This window comes from Rhinopithecus bieti, unplaced genomic scaffold (assembly GCF_001698545.2).
Source record: "Rhinopithecus bieti isolate Rb0 unplaced genomic scaffold, ASM169854v2 scaffold_64314, whole genome shotgun sequence".
NCBI classification, from domain to species: domain Eukaryota; kingdom Metazoa; phylum Chordata; class Mammalia; order Primates; family Cercopithecidae; genus Rhinopithecus; species Rhinopithecus bieti.
In genome coordinates, this window is record NW_016824620.1 from 481,887 (window position 1) to 499,390 (window position 17,504).

The 17,504-nt window shown below is 40.2% G+C and overlaps 1 protein-coding gene across 1 annotated transcript in view; it reads left to right on the plus strand.

Moving 5' to 3' along the window:
• The window catches only part of PBRM1 (polybromo 1), a 154,888-nt gene that overhangs the window by 71,227 nt on the left and 66,157 nt on the right, over window positions 1–17,504 (plus strand). The window contains 3 exon segments of the mRNA XM_017862427.1: window positions 5,307–5,576; window positions 7,384–7,489; window positions 11,403–12,045. Coding sequence (XP_017717916.1) covers window positions 5,307–5,576; window positions 7,384–7,489; window positions 11,403–12,045 — 1,019 coding nt within the window.

A 17,504-nucleotide genomic window follows, 5' to 3' on the forward strand; every position in this document is an offset into this window, starting at 1 on the left:
TTTTTTTGAGATGGAGTCTCACTCTGTCTCCCAGGCTGGAGTACAGTGGCGCGATCTTGACTCACTGCAACCTCCACCTCCTGGGTTTAAGTGATTCCCCTACCTCAGCCTCCTAAGTAGCTGGGATTACAGGTGCATGCCATCATATCCAGCTAATTTTTGTATTTTTAGTAGAGACAGGATTTGCCATGTTGGCCAGGCTGGTCTCGAGCTTCTGACCTCAGGTGATCCACCTGCCTTGGCCTCTCACAGTGCTGGGATTACATGTGTGAGCCACCGTGCCTGGCCTTTTTGTCTTTTTTGAGACAGTTTCACTCTGTTGCCAAGGCTGGAGTGCAGTGGCACCATCATGGCTCACTGTAGCCATGACCTTCTGGGTTCAAACAATCCTCCCACCTCAGCTTCATGTGTAGCTAGGATCACAGGCATGTGCCACCATGCCTGGCTAAGTTTTTTTAAAGAGGTGGTGTCTCACTATGTTGCCCAGGCTGGTCTCAAACTCCTGGGCTCAAGCAATCCTCCCACTTCAACCTCCCAAAGTGCTGGGATTACAGACAGGAGCTACCATACCTAGCTCCTCTTAAGTATTATGGCCCCTTGAATGCACAATGATGAACAGTCCTGGTTTTGAATTCTTTTAAAATGTATTTTATACTTTAATATGCTTAAAGGTGTTGATTTTAAAAAGGAGAATGATTATGCCAGTTACAAGACCTGGGATTTAATTATATGCACCTTTCCAAAAATGGGGAAGAGTAAAGAAACTATTCACAGTTAGTGGTTTGAAGGAGGAGGAAAAGACATTGAGAAATTCTAAGAAAAATCTGAAAAGCAAAGTGACATTGAAAACAGTAGCCAGAGCTGGGCACAGTGGCTTATGCCTGTAATCCCAGCACTTTGGGAGACCGAGGCAGGCAGATCACGAGGTTAGGAGATCGAGACCATCCTGTCTAACACGGTGAAACCCCTTCTCTTCTAAAAATACAAAAAATTAGCCGGGCATGGTGGTGGGCACCTGTAGTCCCAGCTACTCAGGAGGCTGAGACAGGAGAATGCTGTGAACACGGGAGGAGGAGCTTGCAGTGAGCCTAGATCGTGCCACTGCACTCCAGCCTGGGGGATAGAGCGAGACTCCATCTCAAAAAAAAGAAAGAAAGAAAACAGTAGCCAGAAGTATCAAATAGGGCTCTGTCATGGTTGTGTTTTGGTTATAGAGTTTGTCTCGTTTCAGAAAGTATTTTAAACTTTCAGAAGTCATGGATATAAGGCTCAGCCTCCATGCTGGAAAAAGATAAAGCAAGCATACCAGCTGCCCAAGCTAATACAGTTATTGTTATAAAAGAGTATGAAGTTGGCTCTGAGTTTTTCCTGGCAGCCAGATTAAAATCAATGGGCCAGTGGCTCTCAGTCTCTAAGGCACTATAAGGATCTGGAAAAATGTAAACGAAAGATGAAACTGGATTTTTTCAAAGAAGGTCATAAGCGACTCTAGTAATAGAAGTTTTGCTTGCTTCGAGGCTGGAAATCAATTACACATCCTTTTCTTAAGGAATAAATGATACAAATGGAGAAAGGATACTACTAGTAATATGAGTGCTAAAACAGTAAATTTCAGTTATTAAATTAGAGCAATTTCTTGTATACAACTAGATTTCCACATTCTGGGTATGTCTCACTCAAAGCTGCCGAGTATCAGAATTACAGGCATTGGAAGAATGGACCACTTGCCCTTCTTTTACTTCACTGGCAAAATTTAGTTAAAAACTTTTTCTCCTCTTTGAAAATCTTACGAAAATCTGCCCTAGATTTACTCCCATCTGAGAGTATTTGCAGCTTCATACAGAAAAACCTAATGATAATTGGGCTTAGTGTGCTGAAACCCAGATGGGAATGGGGTGAGTGCCTCCTGGTCCAGGTCAGGGCCTTGAGGCCTCTTGAAATTGCTAGAACGAGGACTAATTTCATCCTGTCCTGTTTATTGAAGAGATCCTGTAAGCTTAGAGCTTCAAAATTGAATTCCTCTGTCTTCCTTTTAAAGTCCACCCGCCATGCGAGACCTAATCAAACTGCATCTGACTTCAAAGTCAGATCCTGAAATTTTTCTTTAGAGACTTCCTGAAGGTTAAAGTCATTTGTGTTCTAATCTCTGCCCAGATGTGGAGCTCTGTGGTATTGGAACTTTGTCCCAACTTCCCTTGTATTATCCACTTGCCAAAGACTTAGAATGAGAGAACTCTTCCTGTCACATCATTGCCCCAGGATGTCTCCTTGGAGAAGGAGTTTCCACTAGGTGAAATATCTAACATTTTGCCATCACCTAACAAACTTATTTAACACACAAAAAAAAGTGCTGAGGAAAGAAAATGGCAGGAATTGTCTAAGGTCCACAATGAGCAGGAAATAAGCAGTCAGAGTGAAGACACAAGTTATGAGGATGTTCCCAGCTCTCGCAGGAACAGGCTCTTGTCTGTTTCTTTCCTAATTAAATCACTTTGTTTGCCTTGAGTTCCACAGTGCTAGAAAGATAGGTATTTCTGAGAAGCCTAAAAATCTTAAGGATAGATTATTTATTTTCTCAACTATTAGTTCTTGATTTTTCCTTCTGTGTTTTAAAAAAGTGTATTTTGAACCTTGGAGAGAAACTATCTGGTCTTTGACTTCTTCATGATCCAGGAGTAGTGCAAGTAGTCAGAGGACTGGACCAGAAGACCTATACAGCCACATATAGTTTGCCTGAGGAATGAACTTTCTTCCACCTACAGGATAGGAAACATACAAAATATTTACTTCTAAGTACAGTTGGCCCTCTGTATCCATAGCTTCCACATCCAAGGATTCAACCAACAACAGATAGAAAAAAAATTTTTTAATTGCATCTTTACTGTACATGTACAGACTTTTTTCTTGTCATGTCCTAAGCAATACAGTATAACAAAACAACTATATAGCATTTTTAATGTATTAGGTATTATAAGTAATCTAGAGATGATTTAAAGTATACAGGAGGATGTGCACATGTTATTTGCAAATACTACAGCATTTTATATCAGGGACTTGAGCATCTGTGTATTTCAGTATCCAAAGGAGATCCTGAAACCAATTCCCCATGAATACCAAGGGATGACTATACTATAGGATCTTAGTAAATTTTTTTTTAATAGAAATTAAGTTGGCCGAGCACTGTGGCTCACACCTGTAATCCTAACACTTTGGGAGGCCAAGGCGGGCGGATCACCTGAGGTCGGGAGTTCGAGACCAGCCTGGCCAACATGGTGAAACCCTGTCTCTACTAAAAATACAAAAATTCGCCGGGCATGGCCTAGCGCAATGGCTCACGCCTGTAATCCCAGCACTTGGGGAGGCCGAAGCGGGCAGATCACCTGAGGTCGGAAGTTCGAGACTAGCCTGACCAACATGGAGAAACCCTGTCTACTAAAATTACAAAATTAGTTGGGCATGGTGGTACATGCCTGTAATCCCAGTTACTCGAGAGGCTGAGGCAGGAGAATTGCTTGAACCCAGGAGGTGGAAGTTGCAGTGAGCAGAGATCGCACCATTGCACTCCAGCCTGGGCAACAAGAGTGAAACTCCATCTCAAAAAAAAAAAAAAAGCCGGGCATGGTTGCAGGCGCCTATAATCCCAGCTACTCGGGAGGCTGAGGCAGGAAAATCGCTTGAACCCGGGAGGCGGAGGTTGCGGTGAGCTGAGATCATGCCATTGCACTCCAGCCTGGGCAACAAGAGCAAAACTCTGTCTCAAAACAACAACAACAACAACAAAAAAAAANTCCCAGCACTTGGGGAGGCCGAAGCGGGCAGATCACCTGAGGTCGGAAGTTCGAGACTAGCCTGACCAACATGGAGAAACCCTGTCTACTAAAATTACAAAATTAGTTGGGCATGGTGGTACATGCCTGTAATCCCAGTTACTCGAGAGGCTGAGGCAGGAGAATTGCTTGAACCCAGGAGGTGGAAGTTGCAGTGAGCAGAGATCGCACCATTGCACTCCAGCCTGGGCAACAAGAGTGAAACTCCATCTCAAAAAAAAAAAAAAGCCGGGCATGGTTGCAGGCGCCTATAATCCCAGCTACTCGGGAGGCTGAGGCAGGAAAATCGCTTGAACCCGGGAGGCGGAGGTTGCGGTGAGCTGAGATCATGCCATTGCACTCCAGCCTGGGCAACAAGAGCAAAACTCTGTCTCAAAACAACAACAACAACAACAAAAAAAAAACAACAGCAACAACAAAAAACTAAGTCGTAAGTCATTTCTTGTTATTACCTACCTGACTGTTCACTTGAAGACTGCTGGTTAGTTTGACTAGAATTTCTTTATCTGGCTAGAATTTCTTTAGCCGTGTTCTGAGTACATAAGAACAGTTAACCAGAAGCCATATCGGAAGAGCATCGCTTCTAATAATTTACTAGGAAGCTCACCTTGGGCAAGTCATTTACCCTCCCTGAGCCAGTTTTCTCAACAATTAAGAGATAGACCATCTGCTCTCTTGGACCCCTTTTGAACTCAATCTAATCTATAGTCCTTTATGCTTTGTTCCATACTGCTTAAATCAGCTTCTCAGCATCACATCTCACTGGGGCATTTTGGAGAATAAGACAGGGATTCATGCTCAAGGACGGAAATTTTACTCTAGAAAACTCAGATTAACCACACCGCTTATTCTTTAAAGTAAGTAGGAGTTGTGGAATAATGCTGATGGAGAGAGCAAGGATGACCCTGACAGGATCAATGTAAGAGAGGCTCATACCCATTGTAAAGACACTAGTCTGGCAGACAGTCTCCTTTTGTTTGCAGACAACCAAAATACACAAGTGTTCAGGAGTGCTTGTCTTAAGAGATGAAACACTTCTCTTTTTAGGTTTTTTATTTTGTTTTTGTGCCTGGAAGTGAGGATATTATAACAATAGGGAATTACTAGTTTTATTGCACTTTTGCTCTACTCATCTTTAAACAAAAAATATATCTCAGTTGATTATATGATTTCATTTTCTTTTGGTATCAGAGAGGATCTTTTTTCAAACATTGCATTTCATGAAATATCTATAAATTTTATTTGGTGTTCATTAACTACTCCTGCCAGAATCACTGTTTTAACGATTTTGGAAATTTTCCTACTATTTGCTTATAACTTCCAGCATGGTTACTGTGTTTGTGGCATATGTAATCAATAAATTGTAATCATTATAAAGCACCACAAATAATTTGTTTCATTTTATGGTCATCCTTGTATTAAGAAAACTGAACCTATTCTAATTTTCCCCTTTTCTACCTCCCCTCTCAACAGTAAAAGAACATAAGAAAGCAGCGAATGAAAATCTTATTCAATGTTGTTCTTGAAGCTCGAGAGCCAGGTTCAGGCAGAAGACTTTGTGACCTATTTATGGTTAAGCCATCCAAAAAGGACTATCCTGATTATTATAAAATCATCTTGGAGCCAATGGACTTGAAAATAATTGAGCATAACATCCGCAATGACAAATACGCAGGTGAAGAGGGAATGATAGAAGACATGAAGCTGATGTTCCGGAATGCCAGGCACTATAACGAGGAGGGCTCCCAGGTGAGGAAGGCCAGGGGTACTGAAGTAGGCACATTTTGGGGGAGAGGAGTGCTTATAGAATAATGCATTTTGAGAGACCAGCTCTAGGGGCTTAATTTGGATTATTCTTTTTGGTGACTAGGTTAATACTTTGATTTTTCTTCATTGTTTAGAATCAGAGGCAGTACATTATAAAGATTAAACGTTCCTACTTTGTAATCTGACATCCTAGTTTTGAATTTTGCTCTGCCAATCCATGTGTAAGTAATTGATCCTTCCTGAGCCTGTTTCTTCATCTATAAATTAAGGCTAATAATAGTACTTGCATCAGGGTTGGTGTAGGATTTAAAAGAGATAATGTATACTGAGCATTTAGCAGAGTGCCTGGTATTGAATAAGCACTCAAAGGAAAGCCAATAGTATTAAAATCTTTCATCATCATTATTACTACGATCCTCAACAACCGTTCTTCTCCAAAGACAGCCTATATAGAAAATGTGTAATTATATAAAAATCAGCATGATATTCCCATAAATGCACCTGTAAGTAATTGATTTAATTGATTTTGCTGTGAAGCGTCTTGATTTTTTTTTGAGACAGAGTCTCGCTCTGTTGCCCAGGCTGGGGTGCAGTGGCGCCATCTCGGCTCACTGCAGGCTCTGCCTCCCGGGTTCATGCCATTCTCCTGCCTCAGCCTCCCGAGTAGCTGGGACTACAGGTGCCTGCCGCCACACCCAGCTAATTTTTTGTATTTTTAGTAGAGATGGGGTTTCACCGTGTTAGCCTGGATGGTCTTCATCTCCTGACCTCGTGATCCACCCGCCTGAGCCTCCCAAAGTGCTAGGATTATAGGCGTGAGCCACCACGCCTGGCCGAATCATCTTGATTTTTAGTTCTTTATCAGTATAACTAGGATACAGTCTCCCTTCTTTGAAACTTTTTCTATTTGATATCTTTTATCCACTTTACATCTCCCAGAAATAAAATAACATTTTTAAGTCATTTGTTTCCCTCTGTAATTACATTTGATTATAAAATAAAGTATGCATTGAGGGTGCTTATAAATTTAAAAAATGGTTCTATCTTAAGGGTTTACACAGTCCTCAGTGTCATTGGCTAATGTACCACTTGTCCATCACTGGTAGAGAAAAAAGCCATCTTTAAGAGAGATGGCCAGACAGGGGAGGTCACTTTTTCCCTCAGCTCCTCTGCTTTGGTGGGTGGCCAAGGGAGGATATAGCATCTGCTGGGGAGGTAAGAGGAGGGAGCTATGGATGCAAAGTCATAAGGTGAGTAACGTTGTTCTTGGCTACATGTTACTACCCTTGGCTCAGCCCTCAGAGAGAGATCCCTAAGCAAGGATAATTGTTTTTTTATAGATGAAGCTTCAGACTATGAACTCAGATTTGGAATTTAAGATATTGAGATATTGCTCTCCAACTATCAGATATTTTTAGTCTCTAATTTCTATTGGCCTAAGTCTGCTACCTTGAGTGTCCAGTGGAGAAGAAAAGTTTTTGAAGAAAACAACACATGTAAATGTGTTTCAGAACTTCTGTTAAAACCTGCAGTGATTCTACTACAGTGGTTCTCAAACATTAACATGCATGTCTGTGCATTAGAATCACCTAGGAAGCTTGAAAACAAGCCAGTTAAGGCCTAGGCTCTCCCACAGATACAGTGATTTTATTGCTCTGTAGTGAGGCTGGTTTTGGTTTTCTTTAAGCCCTGAACTATCCTAAACTGTCTTTTTAAAACTTCTTTATAGATGCATTTTATACCTTAATAAAAGTTTTAGAGAATAATTTAAATGTATTTTGGAATGTAGGTGTACAACGATGCACATATCCTGGAGAAGTTACTCAAGGAGAAAAGGAAAGAGCTGGGACCATTGCCTGATGATGATGACATGGCTTCTCCCAAACTCAAGCTGAGTAAGGCAGCCTCACACTTTGTTATTTAGTTTAGTCTATCAAGGAGATATTGCTGATTTTTCTGAAATAATATTTAATTAAATGATGAATATATTTGAACTCACTGTACTCCAGCATGGAGTTCTTCCTTCTTGTCAAGCCCTCTTGTTTACTGTATTTTAAGTAGCTAAACTGTGACAAGCATGTGGGGAGTAAAATATAATGTCAGAGGTTTTGTTTACTTTCTTAAATGTAGTAGACATTTTGTAAATTTTAAATAGTAAAATAGATTTTCTCTACATATAATGCTGTAAGAATATAGTAGCAGATTTTTTTTCTTGGTATGTGTGTCTGACAATTACTAGAATTAAAAATGAATCCCAGCAGTTCCAACTGGACAGAGTTAGAGGAGTTAGAGATGTCCAGCCACTGTACTATACTCAGCTATCATTTGAATGTAGTCTGTGGTTGGTTTTTTTATTAAAAGTTGTAAGAGAAGACCAGGGACAGTGACTCATGCCTGTAATCTCAGCACTTTGAGAGGCTGAGGTGGGCAGATCACTTGAGGTCAGGAGTTCAGGACCAGCCCGGCCAACATGGTGAATCCCCATCTTTACTAAAAATACAAAAATTAGCCAGACATGGGAGTACATGCCTGTAATCCCAGCTCTTTGGGAGGCTAAGGCAGGATAATTGCTTGAACCTGGGAGGCGGAGGTTGCAGTGAGCCAAGATCGCGCCACTGCGCTCCTGAGACTCTGCCTCAGGAAAAAAAAAAAAAAAAAAGGAAGAAAAAGGTTCGAAGAGAAGACAGGAAAAGTTATTAATACCATTAGATAAGAGATTTCTGTCTTCTTTAAAATATGTAAATAAAATAGATACCAAGCAATTGATAATGATAGTCGTTGGAGCCGTATTTGCTGAAAAGGGGGAAAACAGACAGGCTAGCTTTCTTTTTTTGATAAAGCATCTCACCCTGTCACCCAGGTTGGAGTGCAGTGGCGTGACCTTGGCTCACTGCAGCCTCTGCCTCCCAGGTTCAAGTGATCCTTCCACTCAGCCTCCCAAGTAGCTGGGACTATGGGTGTACGCCACTATGCCCAACTAATTTTTTGTATTTTTAGTAGAGACGGGGTTTCACCATGTTGACCAGGCTGCTGTCAAAACTCCTGACCTCAAGTGATTCGCCTGCCTTGGCCTCCCAAAGTGCTGGGATTACGGGTGTGAGCCACCCCACCTGGCCCGGACTAGCTTTTTTATCTGAAATGACTATCAACTAAATTTAGTAGTAGATTTGGGTATGATTTACTGCTAAGCGATGAATCCTTTTTAAGGCATTTATCTTTTCATGGAATTGTAAAAGCATACAGAAGATTTACAGAAATGTAAAACTTTCATTCCACTTTGTAGGAACACAGTGTCTTTTAACTAGAGTGGATTTCATAAGAGACTAATAATAGTTTAACAATAACTATCTAAATTATATTTAAATACATAAATTCACATATGCATTTTTTAAAGTTCAGGAAAAAAGGGCTTTTTATGTGGAATGTTAATTTCCTTTTTATTTCTTTTGTTTGTTTTAAATTAATAGAGGTAGGGTCTCCCTGTATTGGCCAGGCTGGTCTTGAACTCCTGGGCTCAAGCGATCCTCCTGCCTCTGCCTTCTAAAGTGTTGGGATTACAGGCATGAGCCACTGTGCCTGGCTTCCTTTTTATTTCTCTGTTTTTTTAATGAAAAATTTCAAACATATATAAATGTAAAGTACAGTGGCCAGGGAGGTGACTCAGTCCTGTTTCACCATATTGGCCAGGCTGGTCTCGAACTCCTGACCTCGTGATCCACCCTTGGCCTCCCAAAGTGCTGGAATTACAGGTGTGAGCCACCGTGCCCAGCCCAATACTTCTTTTAATCTGTAAACTCCCCTCCATCTCTCTCTTTTTCCACCCCTTACCATTTATCTGTTGAAGAAATTAGATTTGTGCTATAGTTTCTCATAGTCTGGATTTTGCTGATTGCATCCATATGTCGTGGGGTTTTTTGTGTGTTTTGTGTTTTGTTTCATTTTGTTTTTTGGAGACAGGGTCTCACTGTGTCACCCAGGCTGGAGTGTAGTGGCACATTCTTGGCTCATTGCCACCTCCACCTCCTGACTGAAGCAGTCCTCCCACTTTAGCCTCTCAGGTAGCTGGGACTACAGGTACACGCCACCACCTCCAGCTCATTTTTTTTGTATTTTTAGTAGAGACAGGGTTTTGCCATGTTGCCAGGCTGGTCTTGAACTCCTGGACTCAAGTGATCTGCCCACCTTGGCCTTCCACAGTGCTGGTATTACAGGCATGAGCCACCACTCCTGGCCCACTATGTTGTACTTTCATGTGTTCATCTGTCCTTTGCATTTCCTGTAAATTGGTAGTTGGAGCCAGAGGCTTGATCAGATTGAGTTCTGATCCCCTATCCTCTCCCTTTGGCAGAAAAACCGACTTCATAAGTAATATATCGTCTTCCATCAGGTACATGTGAAATCTATTTATGTCTTTCTGTTAACTGGTGGTGTTGCATACTTCATTAATTATTAATTCATGAAAGTGATGTAAAATTGTGATCATTTTTAATTTTATTCCTTATTAGCTCTAGCGAAACTTTGCCTTATCTGATATTTGATTAGCCAGTGGTACAGTGTTTTTCATGTGTGTGTCTTGCTTTTTGAAAGGATAAAGGCTTGTTTTTGTTTTATTTTGTTTTCCCCTTTACCAGTTTTCAAAATGTGTGTTGGTTTACTAACATCCTTCAATATTTACCCATTTTGTTGTTTGTTTATACATATTATTAAGAACTACCAGACTTAAACATATGACTCAGTTGTGATTGAAGTTATTGCCATTATTGATACTCAGGCTGGTTCAGGCTGATTCCTATATTCTTTTTGTTTTGTTTTTTTTTTTTTTTTGAGACAGAATCTCGCTCTGTCGCCCAGGCTGGAGTGCAATGGCTTGATTTCAGCTCACTGCAACCTCTGTCTCCTGGGTTCAAGCAATTCTCCTGCCTCAGCCTCCCAAGTAACTTGGATTACAGGCGCCACCACCACACCCAGCTAATTTTTTGTATTTTTAATAGAGACGGGGTTTCGCCATATTGGCCAGGCTGATCTTGAACTCCTGACCTCAGGTGATCCACCCACCTTGGCCTCCCAAAGTGTTGGGGTTACAGGCATGAGCCACTACGCCCAGATGGTTCCTATATTCTGTTGACATGAAGTCATGGTAAGAAGTCATTGATAGATTCTTTACTGTCTAGTGTTTGAAGATATACCAGACTGGGAATCAGTCATTTGCCAAGGAGCCCTACCTTTTTCATGTTTCCGCTAAAAGGTGAGGGTTCCTCAACATTAGTATTTGGAATTAATATTTTAAAACTCTAGTGTGGGCTGTACTGCTACTGAGGTAGTCATTGTTTGTACGATTTTCAGTGGACAGAGCTAGGAAATTTGTGTGTGTTTGTTCGTATGCTTATATTTAAAGATAAAATACATCATAAGTTCATAGCGATACTTTCAATTGAGATTAAAGGCCTCAAGGTAATTATTAATGTCCTATGTTTTAACATCCGTTATCTCTTTTTATCCCACGATGAAAATCTCAGTTCTCAGTGATACCAGAGGTGATAGAATGTCACATAGCTGCTCATTTGCTTTATTCCTTATTCACAGCTTTCTCAACCTTACAGTACTTAGTCTCCCATCAAAAATATGATTACTGAAAACAGTTAAAAATTTTTTTTAGTTCTTTCGTCTGCAGGTTATATTTCACTATAGACATGCTAATTGCTGGGTTTTACAAATTATTTGGAATCGACCCTTGTGGTTATGCTACCATCTGTATACAAATTTAGGTTCATTTATTTTATTCATTTAACTTTAAGTCTCTCTCTTTAGGTAGGAAGAGTGGCATTTCTCCTAAAAAATCAAAATACATGACTCCAATGCAGCAGAAACTAAATGAGGTCTATGAAGCTGTAAAGAACTATACTGATAAGAGAGGTCGCCGCCTCAGTGCCATATTTCTGAGGCTTCCCTCTAGATCTGAGTTGCCTGACTACTATCTGACTATTAAAAAGCCCATGGACATGGAAAAAATTCGAAGTCACATGATGGCCAACAAGTACCAAGATATTGACTCTATGGTTGAGGACTTTGTCATGATGTTTAATAATGCGTGTACATACAATGAGCCTGAGTCTTTGATCTACAAAGATGCTCTTGTCCTACACAAAGTCCTGCTTGAAACACGCAGAGACCTGGAGGGAGATGAGGACTCTCATGTCCCAAATGTGACTTTGCTGATTCAAGAGCTTATCCACAATCTTTTTGTGTCAGTCATGAGTCATCAGGATGATGAGGGAAGATGCTACAGTGATTCTTTAGCAGAAATTCCTGCTGTGGATCCCAACTTTCCTAACAAACCACCCCTTACATTTGACATAATTAGGAAGAATGTTGAAAATAATCGCTACCGGCGGCTTGATTTATTTCAAGAGCATATGTTTGAAGTATTGGAACGAGCAAGAAGGATGAATCGGTATGTTTTCAAAGCCATTTTCATTTTGAGGATGTGTGCTATTTAATACAAAAGAGATGAAAGAATATTGCTTTGATGTACTGTTTCCACTTACGTACGTGATTGTAGTTGGTAGCATGCTATTCTGAATTCTAATTAGCCAGAACTACTTAGGAGCGAGTATATTCTATGGGGGAGAGAAGGCACACCACTAAGTCATCTAGATTAAGGCCAGTGAGGAGGAAGACAAAATTGAAGGTCTCTTGAAAAGCATAAACTTAAAATACAGCCTTTCACAGAATGTGTTTTATAAAAAGATAAATGTTTCTAATTGGAAATAGTAACTGCATTTTTCTTTTAAGGTTTGGCTTCAATGCATGACTGCTTTAAATAAAATAGCTCCAAGTCTAACCTGAAGTTAGACTGATATAAATTTGATCACCATTTTAAAGTACCTCAAAGGGCTTCTTTTTTTTTAAATCTCAGATTTCTAAAGAGCTTGCTGAAGACATTAAATGTTTTAAAAGAAGCAAATTTAAATTTACATTAAACTTAAATTTCCTTCTAATTTTTAGCTGTGATGTATATTTGCTGCATGTCAATATCAAACTTGACTATTAAATTCAGCAATTACAGTGTATTTTATATGTGCTCTTGGAGACAGCTGGGAAAATATAAAAAAATAGATACAAACCCTACCTTCCTGGAGCTTACAACTTACCGTGTTTAGAACTAGACCTTTAGGCAGTGTTATGCCAGCTAGGGAATCTATGAAGTCAGAAATTGCTCTGAACCTTTAAAGAAAAGCAAGTAGTGTTTGCTTTCAGCATCTTCGCAAATAAAAGAAAAAAGATCGTAACATTTGCTGCTTGTGTTAAGCACCAACTCTTTGTAAAGCACCATGCTAAACACTTTATGAAGGCAATCTCTAACCCTTACGATAGCCATTCTAGGTAAGTGATAATCTTCTCAGTTTGCATTTGAAAGAATTAGAGGCATAGGCAGAGAAAAGTTACCCATAGTCATCCAACTAGTAAGTGACGTGACTTGTCTTGCTCTTCACTGCAGAGAGCTACGCCTGAGCCAATTACTAGGACAAGTCATGGAGCACGGCCGTGGATGATAAGCCTTGAGCTCTGTGCTCTAAAAGCTTGAAGTCTGATGGATGGGCCAGGACTTATGCTTAAGGGAAAAATAATTCCAGACATGAAACAACATATCACAACCTGATATTTAGTAAAGATAGGCCACAGTTCTCCTAAAAAGGCATAAGGCATAAGGCATCAGGAAAGAATGGGTGGATAGGTAGAGTTCAAATGAGTAGGCAAGAGGATATTTCAAATAAGATGAATGTTATGAGCAAAGGAATGGAGTTAGGAAATGAATATGATATGTTTAAAAGACAGGGCCAGTTTGGTGAGGCCCATGAGTGACACCTTTAAGAAATGGTCCTTAATAATATGGTGCTTCAGCAATTGGGTAGAAATAAAGAGAAGGATGGAGGGACATCTTGCAGTCAAAAACTCTTGATGTTACTCATTTATTCAACACATATTTATGGAGATGCTACCAATTAATGAGCATATTCTAGATGCATGGAATACACCAGTGGGCAAAACAAACTCTACTTTCATGTAGCTTAGACTTCTTTCTGTTCTTGTTCTTGGCTTAAGTAGTCCTTAAGTCTAATACCCCTCCCTTCCTCACCTCACTGCTTAGCCCCATTACATCTTGGTGTTAGTTCTGTGAGTCTTTTAATGATTATTTGTCTTCTAGATTATTAGGAACTTTGTTTATGTTGTATAGATGATATGTTTATTTTAAGAATTAAGATTTGTATCTCTAGGAAATTAGCTCTTTTCATCCTCCCATTGTTGACATGATTGTTTTTTGCTTTTGAGGCCTGGGAGATAGAATCCAAGGTATATTTTTATGAGATATTGGTGCACACAGTTTTACCCTCATGCCCAGAGCTTTGTTGAAAAACAAAAGGGATCCCTGGTAATTTAATAGTTAGGAAAATATTTAAAAGAAAAACATGCAGGGAGCCATTCTTAACTTTGTAAAAGAAGGTAGTATTGTGACTGCTTATAGTACTTATTAAGAATAAGTACTTAATAAGAATTGATGGGGATGCATCGATTTAGTGAATGATAAACTATGCCTTTATCAACTATATTATCAGTAACAAAGCTAGACATCCCAGACATATTAGTTCATAAATTCAGTGAAGTCTACATACAGTAGATTTCCATATTGATCTCTTAAGAGTCTTCGTGCTTCATCACCATTTACCCCTACCCCTACCCACCACTGTTACCCAACGTCACCTAGGACTTCACAGGCTAAAATAGAAGGAATCCGAACAGTGAGACATAACAAGAGAAAAATTCACTTAGGTGACAATAGTTTGTCCATCAACAGTATTTAGTAACAACACAGTGCTGACTCTTGCCAGTTGGCTGCTGCCTTTCCTAAACTGCTGGCAGTATTCCCAGACTAAACACTCTGACCCCCTTGCAGGTAAAAGGGACCTGTAGGAAGATGAACAAGGGAAGCATTAAGAGCCTCCTGTATTCGTAATTATTTCCTTTTGCTGAATGTCTGCCTTATATAAAAAGATTACTTAGCAATTGAGGAGGAATTTAGAGTTGTTTTTCCAGCTTGAGTATTTATGCTCCTGCACATTCAATGAATACCTGACATCTTAGATTAATAAATTCTTTATAGTACTTGGAATAAACAAGAAAGCGTATGGTACGTGCTTAGTGACTCTTGTACAAAATGTTCATTTCTAAACCATGTGATATGATGGACTTATGATCTGCCCTTTCAGTATACCTTGAAAGGTATTTACAAAATTTTACAAAATTTTTTACTTTTAATTTACAAAATTCTCACTTTTAATTTTATACTTAAAATTGTACACTGTTATAAAATGAACTTTAATTTCAAGTGAGTAGAATTCAAATATCTTCATTCAGAAAACCAGAAAACAGACATAAAATTATGTTTTAGGGGCCAGGTACAGTGGCTCACACCTGTAATCCCAGCACTTTGGGAGCCCAAGGTGGGAGGATGGCTTGCACTCAGGAGTTTGAGACCAGTCTGGACAACATAGCAAGAGCTTCCTTATCTTTACTTAAAATAAAATTTTAAAAATCAGCCAAGCTTGGTGACATATGCCTATAGTCCCAGCTACTCGAGAGGCTGAGGTGGGAGGATTGCTTGAGCCAGAAGATTGAGGCTATAGTGAGCCGTGATCATGTCACTGTACTCCAGCCTGGGCAGCAGAGTGAGACTCTTATCTCAAGAAGAAAAAAAAAGTGTTTCAGGGGTGTCTTCCCTTGGTAAGTTTTATTTTTATTGCTTTCCTACAAGTATTAGCATTTCTATGACCCCAAAAGATATTTAAAACCTTTCCAAGGCCGGACACAGTGGCTCACACCTGTAATCCCAGCACTTTGGGAGGCCAAGGCGGGAGGATCACCTGAGGTCAGGAATTTGAGACCAGCTTGGCCAACATGGTGAAGCCCCGTTTCTACTAAAAGTACAAAAATTAGCCAGGCATGGTGGTTGGTGCCTATAATCCCAGCTACTTGAGAGGCTGAGGCGGGAGAATTGCTTGAACCTGGGAGGCAGAGGTTGCAGAGCTGAGATTGCACCAGTGTACCCCAGCCTGGGCAACAAGAATGAAACTCCGTCTCAAAAAAAAAAAAAAAAACCTTTCCAGAAATACCCATTTAGGTTATTGATCGTGTCTTTTAATTGTTTGCCAGTTCACCTTTGCTGATGAGGAGCAGCATTCTGCTCCTCTCTGAAGTTTGATGCTCTAGTGGCATGTATCAACAGGCGGCTAACTTGGCCACACTCCTCTGACCAGAATGTCTCTGTAACTGCTAAGACCTTTGTGGTTAGTTTTGTGAATAAGTTTTTAGACTCTTGTATTCTTAGTTAGTAGAATTCTATTTAAGCCAGCCAGTTGTGGTGTCTCACACCTGTAATTTAAGCACTTTGGAAGGCTGAAGTGGGAGGATCACTCGAGGCCAGGAGTTCAAGATCAGCCTGGGCAACATAGGGAGGACACTGTTGCTACAAAAAATTTAAAAATTAGCCAGCTTGAGCCCAAGGAGTTGATGCTGTGGTGAGCTGTGATCACGCCACTGCACTCCAGTCTGAGTGGCAGAGCAAGACCCAGCCTAAAAAAATAAAATAAAATAAAATAAGAACAATTGTATGTAAACCTTCCTCAGACCGCAGTGGACTAGAAACAGTAATAAAATTTCCTCCAGTCAAAATTCTAAAGTCTAAAGTTTATTTTGCCCACTCCCCACTTTTTATTTATTTATTTATTTATTTATTTATTTATTTATTTATTTTGAGACAGAGTCTCACTCTATTGCCCAGACTAGAGTGCAGTGGCGCGATCTTGGCTCACTGCAACTCTCTACTCCCAGGTTCAAGCGATTGTCCTGCCTCAGCCTGCTTAGTAGCTGAGATTACATATGTGCACCATCATGCCTGGCTAATTTTTGTATTTTCAGTAGAGACGGGGGTTAACCATTTTGGCCCACCTTGACCTCCCAAAGTGCTGGGATTATAGGTGTGAGCCACCACAACTGGCCTATTTGTTGATTTTTTTTAAAGAGACAGGGTCTTGCTCTGTTGCCCAGGGTGGAATGCAGTGGTGCCATCATGACTTACTGCACCCTTGAACTCCTGAGCTCAAATGACCCTCCCACCTCAGCTTTCCAGATAGCTAGGACTACAGGTGTGTACTCCAATGCCCAGCTGATTTTTTGTTGAGACAGTTTCTTGCTGTGTTGCTTAGGCTGGTCTCAAACTCCTGGCCTTAAGCAGTCCTCCCACATCGGCCTCCCAAAGCATTGGGATTATAGGTGTGAGCCACCATGCCTGGCTGCCTTATTTCATAAATGAGGAAAGAGACTCAGAAAAGTTCTGGGTATGACATAGATAATCTTTTTTCCATCTTTCACTATGTTGCCTTTGCTGGTTCCCCAGAATTACACAGTTATTTCTGGGAAACTAAAATGAACACTAACTCTGAGGCCTGTAACCATTATAGAATGCCTTCATGGCTTTGCTTTAGGTTCAGATATTCACAGGGTCTCACTAGCCTAGGCAACCGTGATGTAGGACCAAAAGGAAGAAAATAGAGCCTATTATGTAACACACCGGTCTGCTATTAAGAGAAAGTAAAAATGCAAAGAATGGATACGAGTAAGTGTTGAACATATTGTAGAAACTTGGTACAATTCTTGGTTCTGGCAGCCACCTTCCCCTGCCAGAATCAATTGATGCATGTGCCATGTATCTCCAAGAGAAAATACATGAAGCCTTTCCTTTTACATGAGCTGTACAAGAAGTGAGCCTTGAAGTAAAGGAAAATGGTGGCCATGAGGCTTTACCATGGTAAAATGACACTTCGGATTTTGTTTTAACAAACTTCAGAAAGATAC